Consider the following 21,139-nt stretch of genomic DNA (forward strand, 5'->3'; position numbering starts at 1 on the left):
GTCCCAGGGTGTGGCAGTGTTTCTGGGGTCCAGTACTACCAGGTTTTTCCTGGTGGTGAAGGACAGAAAAAATTAAATCTAGACCAAAAACTTCACACCATCCGCTCTAATGAAGGTGGGTGGCCATATGTCCTTACTCTGATGCCTCCTACTCCACCAGTGTATTGGAGTAAGCTTTCTGATGGCAGATCCAGCAAAGGAAACACCGTCTAAAAGACAACAGTCTGCTTGACTCTAAGTAGAGCTTTTGGGCAGAGGGTTTGCCAAACAGGGTGCTCTGCATTTCAGTGAGAGAGTTCCCGACTGCAAACTCTCAATAGAGGCCTGTGTACCCATACTTCAAATCCTACACAACCTACTAAAAATGACACAGCAATTTTACTGCCCGAAGCATCCATCAAGCTTTCCAATCTTCTAATGAACTCTTTCAGATTATAAAAGAATTCACCTACACTGAAACCTGTGGCAGGTTTGTGTGTCAATATATTTTCTTTCTTTCATGGGAAAATTGAGAAATTTGTGGTCTACCTAAGGATGCTAACCCGCCACATTTTTGTACAAAAACATCAGGAACCTGTATTGGCAACATTTGTGTTCGGGGAGCCAGTGGAGGTTTCCTAGGTGGGGTGAATTTTGTGTTAGTTGCATGGGGTCTAGAATGAGTCTAATGGCTGAGTTCTGGATGACTTTGGAGTTTTTTTGTTAGTGCAGTGGTGAGTCTGGAGTAGAATGTGTTGCTATAGCCTAGTTGGCTGGTTACGAGGGCTTATGTGACGGTGTGTCTGGTTTCGAGCAGGAGCCATTTGAAGATCCTGCATAGCATGCAGAGGGTGAGGAAACGTGATCACGTTGACCTGGTGCTCTATGTTGCCGATAAAAGCCTTTCGCTGCAAACTCAAGCTATACTAGTGTATACGTCTTTAACATTAAACAACTATTTGACTCGCAAATTGGCTTCATGCAAAATACTTTAAATGTAGCAACATCAATGGATGACTTCACATGCACTGGTCTGTTGTGGTCAGTGAGTGGCTGTGTCTTTCACGTGCATGTCTGTAAAAGTGTATTCTTGAGAGTTAGCGTGTCTGTGGTTGACGGTCCGTGCACACTTCTGTTTTAATGATTGTGCACCTGCTCTGATGGTGTGTGTACAGAGAGATGACAACTGCTGTCCTTGTTACTCACCTGGATAATGACCGATCACATGTCTTCTGCCAGAGTACGGATCATCCACAGGATAGAGCTCTTCATTTTCTTTTGCTCTTAATGTAGAGACAGTGGAGGCAATTATAGGCCCTGTTATTTAAAGAAAACAGAAAACATTCATTTAAACAGATTCACGTGGAACAATCAAACTTTGTAAGACTACTATCTCATGTGAGATGGTGGAACAAGTCTGAGCTAAACAGCAACTTAGTCAGTAATGCCCAAGCCGTACCAGCGATGTGCAGAGCAGAATAGAAAAGCCAGTGGATAAAGATAGGGTGAGATTAACAACATACACAGCTGATTCTATGTTTACACTCTACCTCTCAGCGTCTTCATTTGTACGCCGCTCCCCATCTTTCCTCATCGCTCCCCTTTGGTTTAGCTTTGTAAAACTGAGTACGTTTTGCTCCAGGACACTCTCGTTTGGTTATCAAGCCCCATAGGTTTAACTCTTTTCTACCTCCAGCAATGGGTTCTTGGGCTCTGTTTTAAAGCTTGGGTTGAAAATGGTTGATTTTTGGTGTCGCCTTGGTCAACTTGCTTGCCTGCTTTTAAACAGGTATCTCTATAATTCAACTGATTCATCCAGCAATGCTGTGGCTTTGCCTTTTGTCAATGTACTTTGAGTTCAATGAACTTCAAGTACTGGCTGCATGCAGTTGTTCTCACCTCTACACTGATTTTGTATCATGCTACAGGAGCATTGAGGATGACTAAAACGCTCTCGAGGTAACTGCCCCCAATTACTCTGCATAGGCTCACCGTGCATAATGCTTTAGGAAGCTGACAAGCACAAATGGCCTGATTCCATGTCAGGACCTGAGGCTTCGCATTATGCTTTCTCTTTCCTTTACTGACAAAACAGCAGAAAATCAAATCACCATAAAACTTTAAGCTATATGTTCCGTGATAACCATATGCTGTACAATCACGGTCCTTCTCCGGACCATATATATGGGTGCAATAACAATGTCCGTCCTCTTTCTTTGCTGCTGTAGCAGCAGCCAGATAAGTGCTTTATGTTTTTCTCATTATAAACATATACATTTTTATTACATTCGGGACGTACGCGCTTTAAGGGTTAGTTGTGTGGCAGCTCGTCACGCCCTTCAAAGGGATGATCCCTGGAGCTGGGCCAGTGGGAGCGAGGCCAGCGGAGTTACTCTCCATTCAGAGTATTCACATCGTCAGAGGGCGCTGTCCTCTTTCTATTGTGCTGCTCACGCACGCGCAGTTAGCGATTCAGAAATTCTTTTGTTTCCGATTGGCTCGTTAAGTGTGTGCGAGCCAGCACAACTGAATCGGCCTCAGAGAACACCCGACGGCTCTGAAATAAACATTTAAGAGCTAGGCCCTGGGGGAGACTGGGGGGAGTTCAAGGAAATTACATTTTCAGTGTGCAGGTGCACCCGCCTCAATCATAATTTAATTGAGCTGGCCAGGCAGTTGTATTACTGCCTTATTTAAACTATATTCTTCATACCTGCCACAGGGTCCCCCACCCCCCATTAAACTCTTCCATACCTCCAAGCTGCAATAAGGGCATATTACGCCGATGAGGAGGAGCAGTTTCAAGAACTGCAAGAGATGCCCATGGAACATCCGATGGAGGAGAGACTAGAGGAGGGGCGTGGTCACCATGTGCAGGACTCAGTGAATTGGGCCTTGATAAAGGCCTTAAAGCCTTTCACTCACTCACTGACTCATTTTGGCAAGAGAGAATTTTTAGGTGAAACCAGTCAACAGACTTGTTCGCAACCTTATGATTCCATGGAGATATCAGGCCTTCCAATGCTCAGGGAGAACATCATCAGCCGATATTTTGGCGCAAATGGCAGCTTCTGTGCTGCGTAATCTTTAGTATGGAGGGTTTAATCCTTGTGAATCCACAACTCCTTTTCCTTTGCCCTCTCTGCCTCAGGTGGAGACACACAAACATTCCTCTTCTAATTCAGATTCAGAGGACTCGCAGAAAGATTCTCCTCTAACCAAGAAAAAACGTAAATCGCACCATGTTTCCTCAGAAACTTCATCTCCATCTCCTTTTCACGCCACAAGACATTATCCATCCCCACTCCATGGAGTGGGTTCCTAGTGCTGAGGTGACTCATTATGTGCAGGACTGATTACAAAAAAAACGCCACACCCCTCGTTCAGAATGTCCCAGGCCATCTTTGACTGGCAAAGTGGCAGATATTCCAGAACTAGACCCCAGCATGGCAACATTCCATAAAAGAAATCTGTCAACGATTGAAAGAAAGGGCTGGACCGGGCTTAGCACAGCTGTCAGGATAAACTCTTAGATGTATCTGGACAGTTAACAAAAATTGTAGACTTAGCAAGCCAGTCTGAAGAAACCAACATATCCCTGGATCCGGAGGTAGTATTGGAATGCTCTCAGCGCGCTATTTGTCTTTTAGGCAACGCAAACTGCACCATGGCCACTGAGCATCAGCGCTCATTCCTCATGCGCTTGGACCCTAAGCTAGCTGTTTTGGCAACTGAGGCAGGGTCCTTAACTAATGGCATGCTATTTGGCGACAAGTTCATCAAAGATCTGGACAAGTATGTGGCAACTATCACTGCACTTGACAAAGACCAATCATCTGTAAACAAAATAATAGAAAAAAAGTCTTCAATACTGGTCTTTTTGCCCAGGCCGGACACTTCATGGGTCGAGCACCAGGCCAAGTTTTTCAGGCCTCACAAACTGCACACCAGAGAGGCAAAGGAGGTACCTACGACTCCTCAAATTTCCAACCCAACCGCTACATGGTTATGGCTGGGACTCCAGAGGATTCCGCGGAGGCGGTTCCAGTCAAGATGCCAATGCAGCAGCTAAGGATTATTCCCTTTTTGGAAGTAATTTTGGGGGGGGGGGGGCAGAATTCAACATTTTCTCTTGGCATGGCAGAGGATCACACAAGATCTTTGGGCGTTACAGACCGTCCAAGGTTTTCAACTAGAGTGCTATGCTCTGCCAATTCCCTCTCCTTTCCATTTTCCCTCAAAGATCGTTCTTTCATAGACAAAGAGATTATGCACTCCTGCAGAAAGGAGCTGTGGTAGAGTCCTCTCCTCATTTCCAAGGGTTTGTGAGCACAATATTCTTGGTGCAAAAGAAAGGGGGTGGGTCCCGATTTGTACCAAACCTCAAACAGTTCAACTCTTAGATTGTATACCGCCATTTTAAGATGGAGCGCATCCATCTCCTCAAAGAGTTATTAAGAAACAGGGATTGGTTGGTCCGGTTGGACTTAAAGGACACCTACCTTTTAGTGCCAATTTTCGCACCCCACAGATGCTTCCCTCAATTCCAATGGGGGCTCTGTTGGTTCGAGATCACTGTGCTGTCATTCGACCAGTCCTCTGTGCCTTGGTGTTTCGCCAAGATTCTGCATCAGGTGGTTCAGTATCAGAGGGAAGGTGGTGTAAGACTTATTGTTTGCCTCAACGACATCCTAATTATGCCACCAGAGAGAGACATGGTCATTTGTCATCTCAGCTGGACAATTCAAATATGACAGGATCTCGGGTTCATCATCAACGCCGAGAAATCCAGCATAGTGCCATCATTCTGCTGTTCTTAGGTTTTCCAACAGACTCAAACAAGGCACTGCTATTGCTTCCTCTAGCCAAGCAAATAGCGATCAAGGAAGAGCCCATGTCTCTCCGACTATATCACTGAGGACATTAGCATGTTTAGTGGGTCTTCTGGCATCTTCAATTCCAGCCATTTTTCCGGGGCCTCTACACTACAGAGCGCTTCAGAGGCTAAAGATTTTGCATCTTCAGAAGGGGCTCAATACTCGGAGATGATTTTGATTTCAGAACAAGCCAAGACCGAGATTTCTTGGTGGCTCTCCCACATGGATGCATGGAATGGGAAGGCGATTTTTTCCTCAGTTCTGGACATAGTGATAAAGTCGGATGCCAGCCGATGGGGCAGGGAAGCATGTTGTGGCTCGGTGGAGACGGGCGGCCGTTGGTCCCCAAGAGAACTGAATTAACACATCAATTGTCTAGAACTCTTGGCGGGGACATTTGCGATCAGATCAATCTCCCCACATAGAGCACATTGTTGTATGGACAATGTGTTGGCAGTCAGGCATATCAATCACCTCAGATGGACCAGATCTCGTCTTTTGGCAGAGATTGTAAAGGATGTTTGGCATTACTGTCTCCATCACCAAATTTCAGTAATAGCGGATATCCTGGGTCGTCCAATACAACAGCAAATTGGAACTCTCGCTTCCTACAAGACTTCCGCGATTGTAAACTCAATCTGCATATTTTCGAAGCACTTAAGCGGCAGTGGGGATGTTGTCAAATAGACTCGTTTGCCTCCCGGTTGAACAATCAAAGACCAGCTGGAGGCCAGACCCTCTTGCAGCAGGGACGGATGTGTTTCTTCAACCTTGGATAGGGGGCCTTTTATATGCCTTTTCTCAATTCGCCATGATTCCGCGGGTCATGGCCCACATACTCCACCAATCGGCAGTGGTGATTTTGGTGACTCCGTATTGGAAAGCGCAGCCTTGGTTCCTGTTGAGCAATTTGGGGGGGTGGGGGGGGGAACGGTTTTTCTTATCTCAATCTTGGGCCCCCTCCCCTCATAAGAGATCTGAGCAAGCCTGGAGGAAGTGGCTATGTTGGTGAGGGGAAAGAAGAATGGATCCTTTGGGATCAGAAATTCATGCCAGTCAATTTTTTATCTAATTTGGCCTAACAGGGTTTGGCTTACAGGACAATACATAATTGTTGTTCAGCTATCTCAGCTGGTCACCCTCATATTCAGGGTAAACCAGTGGTGGAACATCCATTACTGTGTAAACTTCTCAGAGGTGTTCCCATGGTTAAACCTCCTCAACCGAGGTATTCTTCATTATGGGATGTTAATGGAGTCCCAAATTTTCTCAAAGGTTGGCCTTGTAATGAGAATCTTTCCCGCAAACAAATTGCCTCGAAACTCACAATGTTGCTCTGTTTACTTTCCTGTAGACAAGTTTCAGATGTTTGAGCCTTGGATTTAGCAGGTGGAGTATTTACTCCCTCAGGGGTCTCTTTTTCCATTACGAGGCATACAAAAACATCATCACGTCGTATTGCATATCCGTCTTTTCCCAATGACAAAAAGTTATGTGTAGTGCAATGCATAAAGTTTTTGCCGAATGCATGCAGGAATTTAGACAGGATGTTTCTGGTCAATTGCTTATTTCTTTACAGAAACCTTTTATACTAGTCACTATAGCAACATTGCCCCGTTGGGTCAGATGGATATTGACTGAGGCAGATACAGATACCTCTATTTTAAGAGATCGTTCTGTTAGAGGAGCCATGGCTTCTGAAGCCTTTTCAACTGGGGCAAGATTGGAAGATATCATAGCTGCAGCTGATTGGTCGAGTGATTCTACTTTTAAAGTGTTTTATCAAAAAACAATTGTAGATGTGGTGTCAAAGGTGGTGAATAAACTTTAAACTAGCATAATCCAAAGCCTCCAGTCTGGACATAGAATAAAACATTTTTTAGGCTTTGTGTCAAAAATGTTAGATTCTATTAAGGACATGGAGGAGAAGACTATCCCACCCTAGATGTTGCTGCTATATATACAATGTATTCTTTGGCTGTGTACAATGAAAGTGTTTTATTGATGGATTTACCCATCCCTTTGTAAGTTTGGATATTAGTTGTGGTTATTATTTTCATCGGGGTGAACACTTCTGCCTCGTGAAAAGGATCTGGATGGGTCGCTTTGTTGAAATTCAAGATTCCTGATCTTTGATGGAGTTCGGTAGAAGAACCTGACTTTGTAAGGCTAGCAGCGTTCGGGAACTGGATCGCTGGATCGGATGTCTGCAAGTTCTTTAAATTTGACTTTCTGTTTTTATTGTTATAGCAAAGAAAGAGGACGGACATTGTTCTGAAGCCTTATATGTGGTTAGGAGAAGGACCATGATTGGACGGCATATGGTTATCATGGGACATGTAGTTTAAAGTTTCTGTGTTTTGATTGGCTGCTGTTTTGCCAATAAAGGAAAGTGAAAGCATTATCTCCTCACCTCCAAACCCCTGCCGAGGGTCACACATGGGCTTGAAAGCAGTTGTTCCCTTTCCCCAAAGCGATTTTTACAGTTGGAATTTCCAGAGGGTAAAAATGGGTCTGGTGTTCCCGCATCTGGTAAATCATGGTGCATGAACACTGGGCCATCCCTGATCGGGTACAGCAGAGTTCCACTTGGGCATTACTCTCCGTCTGTCTCATAGTCGTGCACTAATTATGTTAATTTTCTGAACACGTTCATGGTTAGTAGGGGGGATATGTTCTGTCCAAAATCAAGGAGAGCTTCAATTCTGACTGTTAACAGTTTGTTATCTGAGGGGGCCAAAAAGACATTCCTATTATGGCTGCAAGGCCTTTCTGTCAGGTCCCTTGAGCCGGCCTCTGCTTTGGTTATTCCCTCAATTGTACTATGGGTTTTAAGTGATTCAGAAAGAAAGCAAGAATTACTGGCCACCGGTGCAGAACTTCACAAGCTTCTAATGAATTATCAGGAAATCAACAGAGACGTGAAAGACAGTTTCAGTATCATGGCATAGACTCCAAAGAAATAGCAAGAAAATAAATATAGAAGATTTAGCCCCTTTTCAAGGGTTCTAGTGTGCTTCCTTTGTTCAAAACTCACTTTACAAGTTTTCACAGATAGAATTTTTATTGTATAAGGGGTAACAGATTTCCTGCTGTCTCATATGCTTCCTCTGAATGCAGCTTGCCTCTGCACAGTAATACATTACATTATCTCTTCTGTCTCAATGTGGTTTTCAGCTACTAGTGTGAGAGCTCCTGGTCTTCTCTGGTGGGATAAAGTAAGGAATCATCACATGGTTTGGCCTCATTAACCTTCCAGCTGTCACAGCTCTGACCTACACGATGTAAAGGGCTCACACTGTTAAAAATAGGTTTCTCCCTACTGCTTGCTTTGCTTGGCCACATTCCCCCCAGCACAAACCCATATCGTTAAGACTAGGACAACGAGTGTAGTATTATGATTTGACAATTCTTTCGGGTGAATAAATCACAGAAAGTAAAACCAGTTCAGAAACATACAGATGACAAAAACACATATTTAGCTAATGATAAACTGTAACTTTACCCAGTGAGATCAGAGCTTGGTGAATTTCCTTCATCACATTCCTGTAAAGTTCCTTCTGCCATTCCTGCAACAGCTTCCACTCCTCTCCAGAGAAACACGCAGAAGCATAGTAAGTAACCTGTGGAGACACCGCAAATTTTCAATCCATTTTCCAGCAAAGAGAAAGATTAATAGTGAGAAAGAGCTCACATACACAGCTGTACACACACCCCGGGGGAAGGGAGGTGGCAGCAGCTCACGTGCGCAGCTGTACAAACACCCTGGGGGGAGCAGCAGCTCACATGCACAGCTGTAAACACCCTGGGGGCAGCAGCTCATGTACTCAGTTGTACACACTTCCCATTGTGGGGTAGAGGTTGTGGCAACCGAAGCTCACATACAGAGCTGTAAACATTCCCGGGAGGGGAGCAACTCACACGACGCAAGCTGTAGAGACGCCCGGGGGTGGGCAGGAGTTCACGTGCACAGCAGTACAGACACAGGGGCAGTACAGACACAGGGGCAGCTCACGTGCACAGCTGTACAGACATGAGGGACAGCTCACATGCACAGCTGTACAGACACAGGGGGACTGCTCATATGCACAGATGTACAGACATGAGGGACAGCTCACATGCACAGCTGTACAGACAAAGGGGGACAGCTCACGTGCACCGCTGTACAGACACGGGGCAGCTCTCGTGCACCGCTGTACAGACACGGGGCAGCTCACATGCACAGCTGTACAGACACAGGGGGCAGCTCACATGCACAGCTGTACAGACACAGGGGGCAGCTCACATGCACAGCTGTACAGACACGGGCAGCTCACATGCACAGCTGTACAGACAGGGGACAGCTCACATGCACAGCTGTACAGACACGGGGCAGCTCACATGCACAGCTGTACAGACACAGGGGGCAGCTCACATGCACAGCTGTACAGACACGGGCAGCTCACATGCACAGCTGTACAGAGGGGGCAGCTCACGTGCACAGCTGTACAGACAGGGGACAGCTCACGTGCACAGCTGTACAGATGCGGGGCAGCTCACGTGCACAGCTGTAGACATGTGGGGGCAGCTCACGTGCACAGCTGTACAGACACATGAGGGAGCTCACATGCACAGCTGTACAGACACAGGGGGCAGCTCACATGCACAGCTGTACAGACACAGGGGGCAGCTCACATGCACAGCTGTACAGACACGGGCAGCTCACATGCACAGCTGTACAGACACAGGGGGCAGCTCACTTGCACAGCTGTACAGACACGGGGCAGCTCACTTGCACAGCTGTACAGACAGGGTGCGGGCAGCTCACATGCACAGCTGTACAGACACTGACAGGTCACGTGCACAGCTGTACAGACACAGGGGGGACAGCTCACGTGCACAGCTGTACAGACAGGGGGCAGCTCACATGCACAGCTGTACAGACACAGGGGACAGCTCACATGCACAGCTGTACAGACACGGGGGCAGCTCACATGCACAGCTGTACAGACACAAGGGGCAGCTCACATGCACAGCTGAACAGACACAGGGGGCCGCTCACATGCACAGCTGTACAGAGGGGGCAGCTCACATGCACAGCTGTACAGACACAGGGGGCAGCTCAAGTGCACAGCTGTACAGACAGGGGGCAGCTCACGTGCACAGCTGTACAGACAGGGGGCAGCTCACGTGCACAGCTGTACAGATAGGGGGCAGCTCACTTGCACAGCTGTACAAACACGGGGACAGCTCACGTGCACAGCTGTACAGACACGGGGGGCAGCTCACGTGCACAGCTGTACAGACACGTGGGGCAGCTCACGTGCACAGCTGTACAGATACGTGGGGCAGCTCACGTGCACAGCTGTACAGACATGCAGCTCACGCGCACAGCTGTACAGACAGGGGGCAGCTCACGTGTACAACTGTACAGACACAGGGGGACAGCTCACGTGCACAGCTCTACAGACACAGGGGGCAGCTCACGCGCACAGCTGTACAGACAGGGGACAGCTCACGTGCACAGCTGTACAGACAGGGGACAGCTCACGTGCACAGCTGTACAGACACAGGGGGGACAGCTCACGTGCACAGCTGTACAGACACGTGGGAGGACAGCTCACGTGCACAGCTGTACAGACACGTGGGGGCAGCTCACGTGCACAGCTGTACAGAGGGGCAGCTCACGTGCACAGCTGTACAGACACGTGGGGGGACAGCTCACGTGCACAGCTGTACAGACACGTGGGGGCAGCTCACGTGCACAGCTGTACAGACAGGGGGCAGCTCACGTGCACAGCTGTAGACACAGGGGGACAGCTCACGTGCACAGCTGTACAGACATGAGGGACAGCTCACGTGCACAGCTGTACAGACACAGGGGGACAGCTCACGTGCACAGCTGTACAGACAGGGGGCAGCTCACGTGCACAGCTGTACAGACAGGGGGCAGCTCACGTGCACAGCTGTAGACACAGGGGGACAGCTCACATGCACAGCTGTACAGACACAGGGGGGAGCTCACATGCACAGCTGTACAGACAGGGGACAGCTCACGTGCACAGCTGTACAGACAGGGGACAGCTCACGTGCACAGCTGTACAGACAGGGGGCAGCTCACGTGCACAGCTGTACAGACAGGGGGCATCTCACGTGCACAGCTGTAGACACAGGGGGACAGCTCACATGCACAGCTGTACAGACATGAGGGACAGCTCACGTGCACAGCTGTACAGACACAGGGGGCAGCTCACGTGCACAGCTGTACAGAGGGGACAGCTCACATGCACAGCTGCACAGACAGCTCACGTGCACAGCTGTACAGACACAGGGGGACAGCTCACGTGCACAGCTGTACAGACACAGGGGGACAGCTCACGTGCACAGCTGTACAGACACAGGGGGGCAGCTCACGTGCACAGCTGTACAGACACAGGGGGCAGCTCACGTGCACAGCTGTACAGACACGGGGCAGCTCACGTGCACAGCTGTACAGACACAGGGGGCAGCTCACGCGCACAGCTGTACAGACAGGGGACAGCTCACGTGCACAGCTGTACAGACACAGGGGGGCAGCTCACGTGCACAGCTGTACAGACACAGGGGGGGACAGCTGACATGCACAGCTGTACAGACACGTGGGGGCAGCTCACGTGCACAGCTGTACAGACGGGGCAGCTCACGTGCACAGCTGTAGACACAGGGGGACAGCTCACGTGCACAGCTGTACAGACATGAGGGACAGCTCACATGCACAGCTGTACAGACACGTGGGGGCAGCTCACGTGCACAGCTGTACAGACAGGGGACAGCTCACGTGCACAGCTGTACAGACACAGGGGGGACAGCTCACGTGCACAGCTGTACAGACACGTGGGGGGACAGCTCACGTGCACAGCTGTACAGACACGTGGGGGCAGCTCACGTGCACAGCTGTACAGACAGGGGGCAGCTCACGTGCACAGCTGTAGACACAGGGGGACAGCTCACGTGCACAGCTGTACAGACATGAGGGACAGCTCACGTGCACAGCTGTACAGACACAGGGGGACAGCTCACGTGCACAGCTGTACAGACAGGGGGCAGCTCACGTGCACAGCTGTACAGACAGGGGGCAGCTCACGTGCACAGCTGTAGACACAGGGGGACAGCTCACATGCACAGCTGTACAGACATGAGGGACAGCTCACGTGCACAGCTGTACAGACACAGGGGGCAGCTCACGTGCACAGCTGTACAGACAGGGGACAGCTCACGTGCACAGCTGTACAGACAGGGGGCAGCTCACGTGCACAGCTGTACAGACAGGGGGCAGCTCACGTGCACAGCTGTAGACACAGGGGGACAGCTCACATGCACAGCTGTACAGACATGAGGGACAGCTCACGTGCACAGCTGTACAGACACAGGGGGCAGCTCACGTGCACAGCTGTACAGAGGGGACAGCTCACATCCACAGCTGCACAGACAGCTCACGTGCACAGCTGTACAGACACAGGGGGACAGCTCACGTGCACAGCTGTACAGACACAGGGGACAGCTCACGTGCACAGCTGTACAGACACAGGGGACAGCTCACGTGCACAGCTGTACAGACACAGGGGGCAGCTCACGTGCACAGCTGTACAGACAGGGGGCAGCTCACGTGCACAGCTGTACAGACAGGGGGCAGCTCACGTGCACAGCTGTACAGACAGGGGGCAGCTCACGTGCACAGCTGTAGACACAGGGGGACAGCTCAAATGCACAGCTGTACAGACATGAGGGACAGCTCACGTGCACAGCTGTACAGACACAGGGGGCAGCTCACGTGCACAGCTGTACAGACAGGGGACAGCTCACGTGCACAGCTGTACAGACAGGGGGCAGCTCACGTGCACAGCTGTACAGACAGGGGGCAGCTCACGTGCACAGCTGTAGACACAGGGGGACAGCTCACATGCACAGCTGTACAGACATGAGGGACAGCTCACGTGCACAGCTGTACAGACACAGGGGGCAGCTCACGTGCACAGCTGTACAGAGGGGACAGCTCACATGCACAGCTGCACAGACAGCTCACGTGCACAGCTGTACAGACACAGGGGGACAGCTCACGTGCACAGCTGTACAGACACAGGGGACAGCTCATGTGCACAGCTGTACAGACACAGGGGGGCAGCTCACATGCACAGCTGTACAGATAGGGGGCAGCTCACGTGCACAGCTGTACAGACACAGGGGGGCAGCTCACGTGCACAGCTGTACAGACACAGGGGGCAGCTCACGTGCACAGCTGTACAGACACGGGGCAGCTCACGTGCACAGCTGTACAGACACGGGGCAGCTCACTTGCACAGCTGTACAGACAGGGTGCAGGCAGCTCACATGCACAGCTGTACAGACACTGACAGGTCACGTGCACAGCTGTACAGACACAGGGGAGACAGCTCACGTGCACAGCTGTACAGACAGGGGGCAGCTCACATGCACAGCTGTACAGACACAGGGGACAGCTCACGTGCACAGCTGTACAGACACGGGGCAGCTCACATGCACAGCTGTACAGACACAGGGGACAGCTCACGTGCACAGCTGTACAGACACGGGGGCAGCTCACATGCACAGCTGTACAGACACAGGGGGGCAGCTCACGTGCACAGCTGTACAGACACAGGGGGCAGCTCACGTGCACAGCTGTACAGACACAGGGGGCAGCTCACGTGCACAGCTGTACAGAGGGGACAGCTCACGTGCACAGCTGTACAGACACAGGGGACAGCTCACGTGCACAGCTGTACAGACACAGGGGGCAGTTCACGTGCACAGCTGTAGACACAGGGCAGCTCACGTGCACAGCTGTACAGACACGGGGCAGCTCACGTGCACAGCTGTACAGACACGGGGCAGCTCACGTGCACAGCTGTACAGACACAGGGGACAGCTCACGTGCACAGCTGTACAGACACAGGGGGGCAGCTCACGTGCACAGCTGTACAGACACGGGGCAGCTCACTTGCACAGCTGTACAGACACAGGGGGCAGCTCACGTGCACAGCTGTACAGACACAGGGGGGTAGCTCCTGTGCACAGCTGTACAGACACAGGGGGGTAGCTCCTGTGCACAGCTGTACAGACATGAGGGACAGCTCACGTGCACAGCTGTACAGACACAGGGGGCAGCTCACGTGCACAGCTGTACAGACACGGGGCAGCTCACTTGCACAGCTGTACAGACACAGGGGGCAGCTCACGTGCACAGCTGTACAGACACAGGGGGGTAGCTCCTGTGCACAGCTGTACAGACACAGGGGGGTAGCTCCTGTGCACAGCTGTACAGACATGAGGGACAGCTCACGTGCACAGCTGTAGAGACACAGGGGGGCAGCTCACGTGCACAGCTGTACAGACACAGGGGGGTAGCTCCTGTGCACAGCTGTACAGACACAGGGGGGTAGCTCCTGTGCACAGCTGTACAGACATGGGGGACAGCTCACGTGCACAGCTGTACAGACACAGGGGGACAGCTCACGTGCACAGCTGTACAGACACAGGGGGCAGCTCACGTGCACAGCTGTACAGACACGGGGCAGCTCACGTGCACAGCTGTACAGACACAGGGGGCAGCTCACATGCACAGCTGTACAGACACAGGGGGCAGCTCACATGCACAGCTGTACAGACACAGGGGGCAGCTCACGTGCACAGCTGTACAGACACAGAGGGCAGCTCACGTGCACAGCTTTACAGACACAGGGGGCAGCTCACGTGCACAGCTGTACAGACACAGGGGGCAGCTCACGTGCACAGTTGTACAGACACAGGGGGCAGCTCACGTGCACAGCTGTACAGACACAGGGGGCAGCTCACGTGCACAGCTGTACAGACACAGGGGGCAGCTCACGTGCACAGCTGTACAGACACGGGGGCAGCTCACGTGCACAGCTGTACAGACACAGGGGGCAGCTCACGTGCACAGCTGTACAGACACAGGGGGGACAGCTCACGTGCACAGCTGTACAGACACGGGGCAGCTCACGTGCACAGCTGTACAGACACAGGGGACAGCTCACGTGCACAGCTGTACAGACACAGGGGGGCAGCTCACGTGCACAGCTGTACAGACACGGGGCAGCTCACTTGCACAGCTGTACAGACACAGGGGGCAGCTCACGTGCACAGCTGTACAGACACAGGGGGGTAGCTCCTGTGCACAGCTGTACAGACACAGGGGGGTAGCTCCTGTGCACAGCTGTACAGACATGAGGGACAGCTCACGTGCACAGCTGTACAGACACAGGGGGCAGCTCACGTGCACAGCTGTACAGACACGGGGCAGCTCACTTGCACAGCTGTACAGACACAGGGGGCAGCTCACGTGCAGAGCTGTACAGACACAGGGGGGTAGCTCCTGTGCACAGCTGTACAGACACAGGGGGGTAGCTCCTGTGCACAGCTGTACAGACATGAGGGACAGCTCACGTGCACAGCTGTAGAGACACAGGGGGGCAGCTCACGTGCACAGCTGTACAGACACAGGGGGGTAGCTCCTGTGCACAGCTGTACAGACACAGGGGGGTAGCTCCTGTGCACAGCTGTACAGACATGGGGGACAGCTCACGTGCACAGCTGTACAGACACAGGGGGACAGCTCACGTGCACAGCTGTACAGACACAGGGGGCAGCTCACGTGCACAGCTGTACAGACACAGGGGGCAGCTCACGTGCACAGCTGTACAGACACAGGGGGCAGCTCGCGTGCACAGCTGTACAGACACAGAGGGCAGCTCACGTGCACAGCTTTACAGACACAGGGGGCAGCTCACGTGCACAGCTGTACAGACACAGGGGGCAGCTCACGTGCACAGTTGTACAGACACAGGGGGCAGCTCACGTGCACAGCTGTACAGACACAGGGGGCAGCTCACGTGCACAGCTGTACAGACACAGGGGGCAGCTCACGTGCACAGCTGTACAGACACGGGGGCAGCTCACGTGCACAGCTGTACAGACAGGGGGGACAGCTCACGTGCACAGCTGTACAGACAGGGGGGACAGCTCACGTGCACAGCTGTACAGACACGGGGCAGCTCACGTGCACAGCTGTACAGACACAGGGGACAGCTCACGTGCACAGCTGTACAGACACAGGGCAGCTCACGTGCACAGCTGCAGACACAGGGGGACAGCTCACGTGCACAGCTGCACACAGAGGACGGCTCACGTGCACAGCTGCACACAGAGGACGGCTCACGTGCACAGCTGCACACAGAGGACGGCTCACGTGCACAGCTGCACACAGAGGACGGCTCACGTGCACAGCCGTACAATCACGGAGGAAGGGACTGGGCTCGTGGGCACTGCTACAACCCCCCTCTCCCGGGGCCACGCTCACCCCGTGCGGCTCCTGTACAGACATCCCTCCCTGGGCTGTGGCGGGCGCTTGCTCCTCTCCTTTCGAACCGTGGGTCGTCCCCGGTAACGGGCAGTGAAGCTGGGACAAGTCGGGCACGAGCAGCTCCTTCCAGTGAGCAGGGCCGCATGTCCACTGCGCATGCGCGGAACTCGGGGATTGGTTATTGCGCATGCTCGGAACTCGAGCACGCCGTCTGCGCATGTTCGGAGCACGAACACTCTGTTGCGCAGGCTCGGCACTCGAGTAGTTACTGCGCAGACTCGGAACTAGAGGATTGACTATTGCGCATGCTCGGAACTCGAGGACACAGTCTGCGCATGCTGACACCTCGGGAACAACATGGGATACGCTCGAAAGCTGACCACTCGTCGCCAAGGCTTGTAGTGCGGGCTCTCACTGCTGCGCATGCGTGAAGAACTGGTTTACCGCTCATGCGCAGAGACGCACGAAGGGGCTCCAGAGCGGAATTGACCAGGGCAACCATTGTGTCAGTGCGGTCACGTGTCACATCATTTGTGACATCATTTCAGAGGCTGCACTGTGTTCATGTGTGACATCATTGCTGAGGCTGAACTGTGCTCATGTGTGACATCATTTCAGAGGCTGGAGTGTGTTCATGTGTGACATCATTTCAAAGGCTGGACTGTGCTCATGTGTGACATCATTTCAGAGGCTGGAGTGTGTTCATGTGTGACATCATTTCAAAGGCTGGACTGTGCTCATGTGTGACATTTCAGAGGCTGGAGAGTGCTCATGTGTGACATCATTGCTGAGGCTGAACTGTGCTCATGTGTGACATCATTTCAGAGGCTGAACTGTGCTCATGTGTGACATCATTTCAGAGGCTGGAGTGTGTTCATGTGTGACATCATTTCAAAGGCTGGACTGTGCTCATGTGTGACATTTCAGAGGCTGGAGAGTGCTCATGTGTGACATTGCTGAGGCTGAACTGTGCTCATGTGTGACATCATTTCAGGCTGAACTGTGCTCATGTGTGACATCATTTCAGAGGCTGGAGTGTGTTCATGTGTGACATCATTTCAGAGGCTGGAGTGTGCTCATGTGTGACATAATTTCAGAGGCTGGAGTGTGTTCATGTGTGACATCATTTCAAAGGCTGGAGTGTGCTCATGTGTGACATCATTTCAGAGGCTGGAGTGTGCTCATGTGTGACATCATCATTTCAGAGGCTGGAGTGTGCTCATGTGTGACATCATTTCAGAGGCTGGAGTGTGTTCATGTGTGACATCATTTCAAAGGCTGGAGTGTGCTCATGTGTGCCATCATCATTTCAAAGGCTGGAGTGTGCTCATGTTTGACATCATTTCAAAGGCTGGAGAGTGCTCATGTGTGACATCATTTCAGAGGCTGGAGAGTGCTCATGTGTGACATCATTTCAAAGGCTGGACTGTGCTCATGTGTGACATCATTTCAGAGGCTGGACTGTGCTCGTGTGTGACATCATTTCAGAGGCTGGACTGTGCTCATGTGTGACATCATTTCAGAGGCTGAACTGTGTTCGTGTGTGACATCATTGCTGAGGCTGAACTGTGCTCATGTGTGACATCATTGCTGAGGCTGAACTGTGCTCATGTGTGACAATTTCAGAGGATGGACTGTGCTCATGTGTGACATCATTTCAGAGGCTGGAGTGTGCTCATGTGTGACATCATTTCAAAGGCTGGACTGTGCTCATGTGTGACATCATTGCTGAGGCTGGACTGTGCTCATGTGTGACATTGCTGAGGCTGGAGTGTGCTCATGTGTGACATCATTGCTGAGGCTGGAGTGTGCTCAAGTGTGACATCGTTGCTGAGGCTGGAGTGTGCTCATGTGTGACATCGTTTCAGAGGCTGGAGTGTGCTCATGTGTGACATCATTTCAAAGGCTGGACTGTGCTCATGTGTGACATCATTTCAAAGGCTGGACTGTGCTCATGTGTGACATCATTTCAGAGGCTGGAGTGTGCTCATGTGTGACATCATTTCAAAGGCTGGACTGTGCTCATGTGTGACATCATTTCAAAGGCTGGACTGTGCTCATGTGTGACATCATTTCAGAGGCTGGAGTGTGCTCATGTGTGACATTTCAAAGGCTGGAGTGTGCTCATGTGTGACATCATTTCAAAGGCTGGACTGTGCTCATTGTGTGACATCATTGCTGAGGCTGGAGTGTGCTCATGTGTGACATCATTGCTGAGGCTGGAGTGTGCTGAAGTGTGACATCATTGCTGAGGCTGGAGTGGGCTCAAGTGTGACATCATTGCTGAGGCTGGAGTGTGCTCAAGTGTGACATCATTGCTGAGGCTGGAGTGTGCTCATGTGTGACATCATTGCTGAGGCTGGAGTGTGCTCATGTGTGACATCATTGCTGAGGCTGGAGTGTGCTCATGTGTGACATCGTTTCAGAGGCTGGAGTGTGCTCATGTGTGACATCATTTCAAAGGCTGGACTGTGCTCATGTGTGACATCATTTCAAAGGCTGGACTGTGCTCATGTGTGACATCATTTCAGAGGCTGGAGTGTGCTCATGTGTGACATCATTTCAAAGGCTGGACTGTGCTCATGTGTGACATCATTTCAAAGGCTGGACTGTGCTCATGTGTGACATCATTTCAGAGGCTGGAGTGTGCTCATGTGTGACATTTCAAAGGCTGGAGTGTGCTCATGTGTGACATCATTTCAAAGGCTGGACTGTGCTCATTGTGTGACATCATTGCTGAGGCTGGAGTGTGCTCATGTGTGACATCATTGCTGAGGCTGGAGTGTGCTGAAGTGTGACATCATTGCTGAGGCTGGAGTGGGCTCAAGTGTGACATCATTGCTGAGGCTGGAGTGTGCTCAAGTGTGACATCATTGCTGAGGCTGGAGTGTGCTCATGTGTGACATCATTGCTGAGGCTGGAGTGGGCTCAAGTGTGACATCATTGCTGAGGCTGGAGTGTGCTCAAGTGTGACATCATTGCTGAGGCTGGAGTGTGCTCAAGTGTGACATCATTGCTGAGGCTGGAGTGTGCTCATGTGTGACATCATTGCTGAGGCTGGCGTCTGCTCAAGTGTGACGTTTCAGAGGATGGACTGTGTCGTGTGTGACATCATTTCAGGGGCTAGAGTGTGCTCATGTGTGACATCATTTCAAGGGCTGGACTGTGCTCATGTGTGACATCCTTGCTCAGGTTGACATTTCACGGTATGCTTGTTGTTCTTTAAATTGCCAGTTTATTTCCTCTGGCGCCCGCTTGTCCGCGTCAGGGCTTTCAGTACATTTCCCATCTCGGCCCTCACGGCCGGGTGTAAATGAGCCACTTCAGTGTGAACGGTAGGTAACCCCGTCTATTCTCTGTTCTCCTGGTCCCTCACGGCCGTGACCTGGCCTGCCTGCACTCTGCACCTCCCCTCATCAGGCCGGAGACATGCAGGAGGCCCACCCGGCTGCTCTCGGGCTCCCCTTGGGCACAGTGCAGTCCAGTATTTGTTTCTCCCACCGATGCATTCCTCTAATGCTCGGCTCGTGCTCTTCTGAAAGGAAGGTGGATTCACAGCACGGATTTGGACGCCTACTCGGGCTGCAACAGTTGAGTTGCCCATTAGGCAAGCGAAGGGCATGCTCTGTTGATTGCGCTGGCTCTCTTTGAAGACCACACTCGTGCCTGGAGGTGGGCTGCAACAATCTTCTTTTGGTGATGGCGTTTTCCATTAACTTCACTATTGCTTATTGTTGATTTTCGAACTTTTGAACTGGATTGAGCAAAGAAGGAGGTCCTCAAAATGGTGTTAGATTATATGCATGGGGACTACTGGACCAGGATTGGTGGTGATGGGGCACAGTGTCTTGGGATATGTAGTTTGTACTGTACTTAAAATGTTTTTAATTGGCTGCTGTGTTTGGAGTAGTAAAGAGAGAGAAGCATAATCCTAGCCGCCGTGTCCTTCATAGAAATGAAAAGTCTTGTTACGAATGCTACCAAATGTTTGCTCCAGGGGCACACTGGCGAACAGACAATCTGGCAGTGTTAGGACTAGTCTGGCAGGTCTGTGTGTGTGCCCTTTTTATGGCTGCTTGTGGGCCATTTTTGGAACTTCTGGGACTTTTTTTGTTTTTATAAACACCTTTATTGATTTTGTTACTGTAACAACTTAATAACAGGTCACATTTAAACCTTTGATATGTCATCACTGCATTGTTCAGACAGGGCTACATTTAGCAGTCAATGTCATGCTCAAGAGACAACTCATTATTAAACATCACAAAATCCTCTCCATTTACCCCACACTTTATTACACTTGCCGGGACACCCTCGCATCTCATAGACTAGTTTTTCCTGTTGGGCATACCAGTCCACACCCCGCTTTCACCGAATAAGCGTTGGTGCTGCCTCCGAACTTCACTTGGCAGCTATGTCACATTTTGCAACCAGGAATTCTGTCCCCAGGAAGGTGCCGTCCACCGTGCCACTCCCCACTCCCTGAAGGACACCCAAATGTATTGCTAAAGGGGCCATCTCCACCTCAGCAGCCAGCACTCTGGAAAGTTCAGTGGTCACTGCTCGCCAGTCGGACTGGGCTGTTTTTCTGCCATTTTTCCTGATATTAACACACAGACTATAATTTTCTGTGGCCTAAAACTCTGGCCATAGGTCCATTTTACCTGAACTTGCATTCCCTAAGAGTACATCCTTTTGCAAAATGTTGTACTACTTTAATTTTTTTCCTTAAGCAACGTCTCACTAGTGTATAGTGCATACGGTGAACAGAGTTGCCTCTAGGTATCTGGCCAAAATCATTTTATGGAGGGGTGTGTGTGTAGGGCACTGCACGATTGGTTTACTCTGGAGTACAGGCTGAAGTTAGTGAAAGTTTCTCACAGTGCCTGTTGGTGGAACAAAAAGCTGTTTCAAACACACTTTAATC

At 51.2% G+C, this 21,139-nt stretch overlaps 1 protein-coding gene across 1 annotated transcript in view; it reads right to left on the reverse strand.

Moving 5' to 3' along the window:
* The window catches only part of LOC138267311 (zinc finger protein 418-like), a 114,316-nt gene extending 97,885 nt beyond the window's left edge, over positions 1-16,431 (reverse strand). Inside the window, exons 1-3 of the mRNA XM_069216168.1 lie at positions 16,210-16,431; positions 8,362-8,479; positions 1,186-1,296 (exon numbers count right to left, since the gene is read on the reverse strand). Coding sequence (XP_069072269.1) covers positions 1,186-1,296; positions 8,362-8,479; positions 16,210-16,431 — 451 coding nt within the window. The remainder of the gene's footprint in view (positions 1-1,185; positions 1,297-8,361; positions 8,480-16,209) is intronic.
* Between the last annotated feature and the right edge of the window lie 4,708 nt (positions 16,432-21,139).

Source organism: Pleurodeles waltl, chromosome 12 (assembly GCF_031143425.1).
Source record: "Pleurodeles waltl isolate 20211129_DDA chromosome 12, aPleWal1.hap1.20221129, whole genome shotgun sequence".
In the NCBI taxonomy this organism is placed as follows: Eukaryota; Metazoa; Chordata; class Amphibia; order Caudata; family Salamandridae; genus Pleurodeles; species Pleurodeles waltl.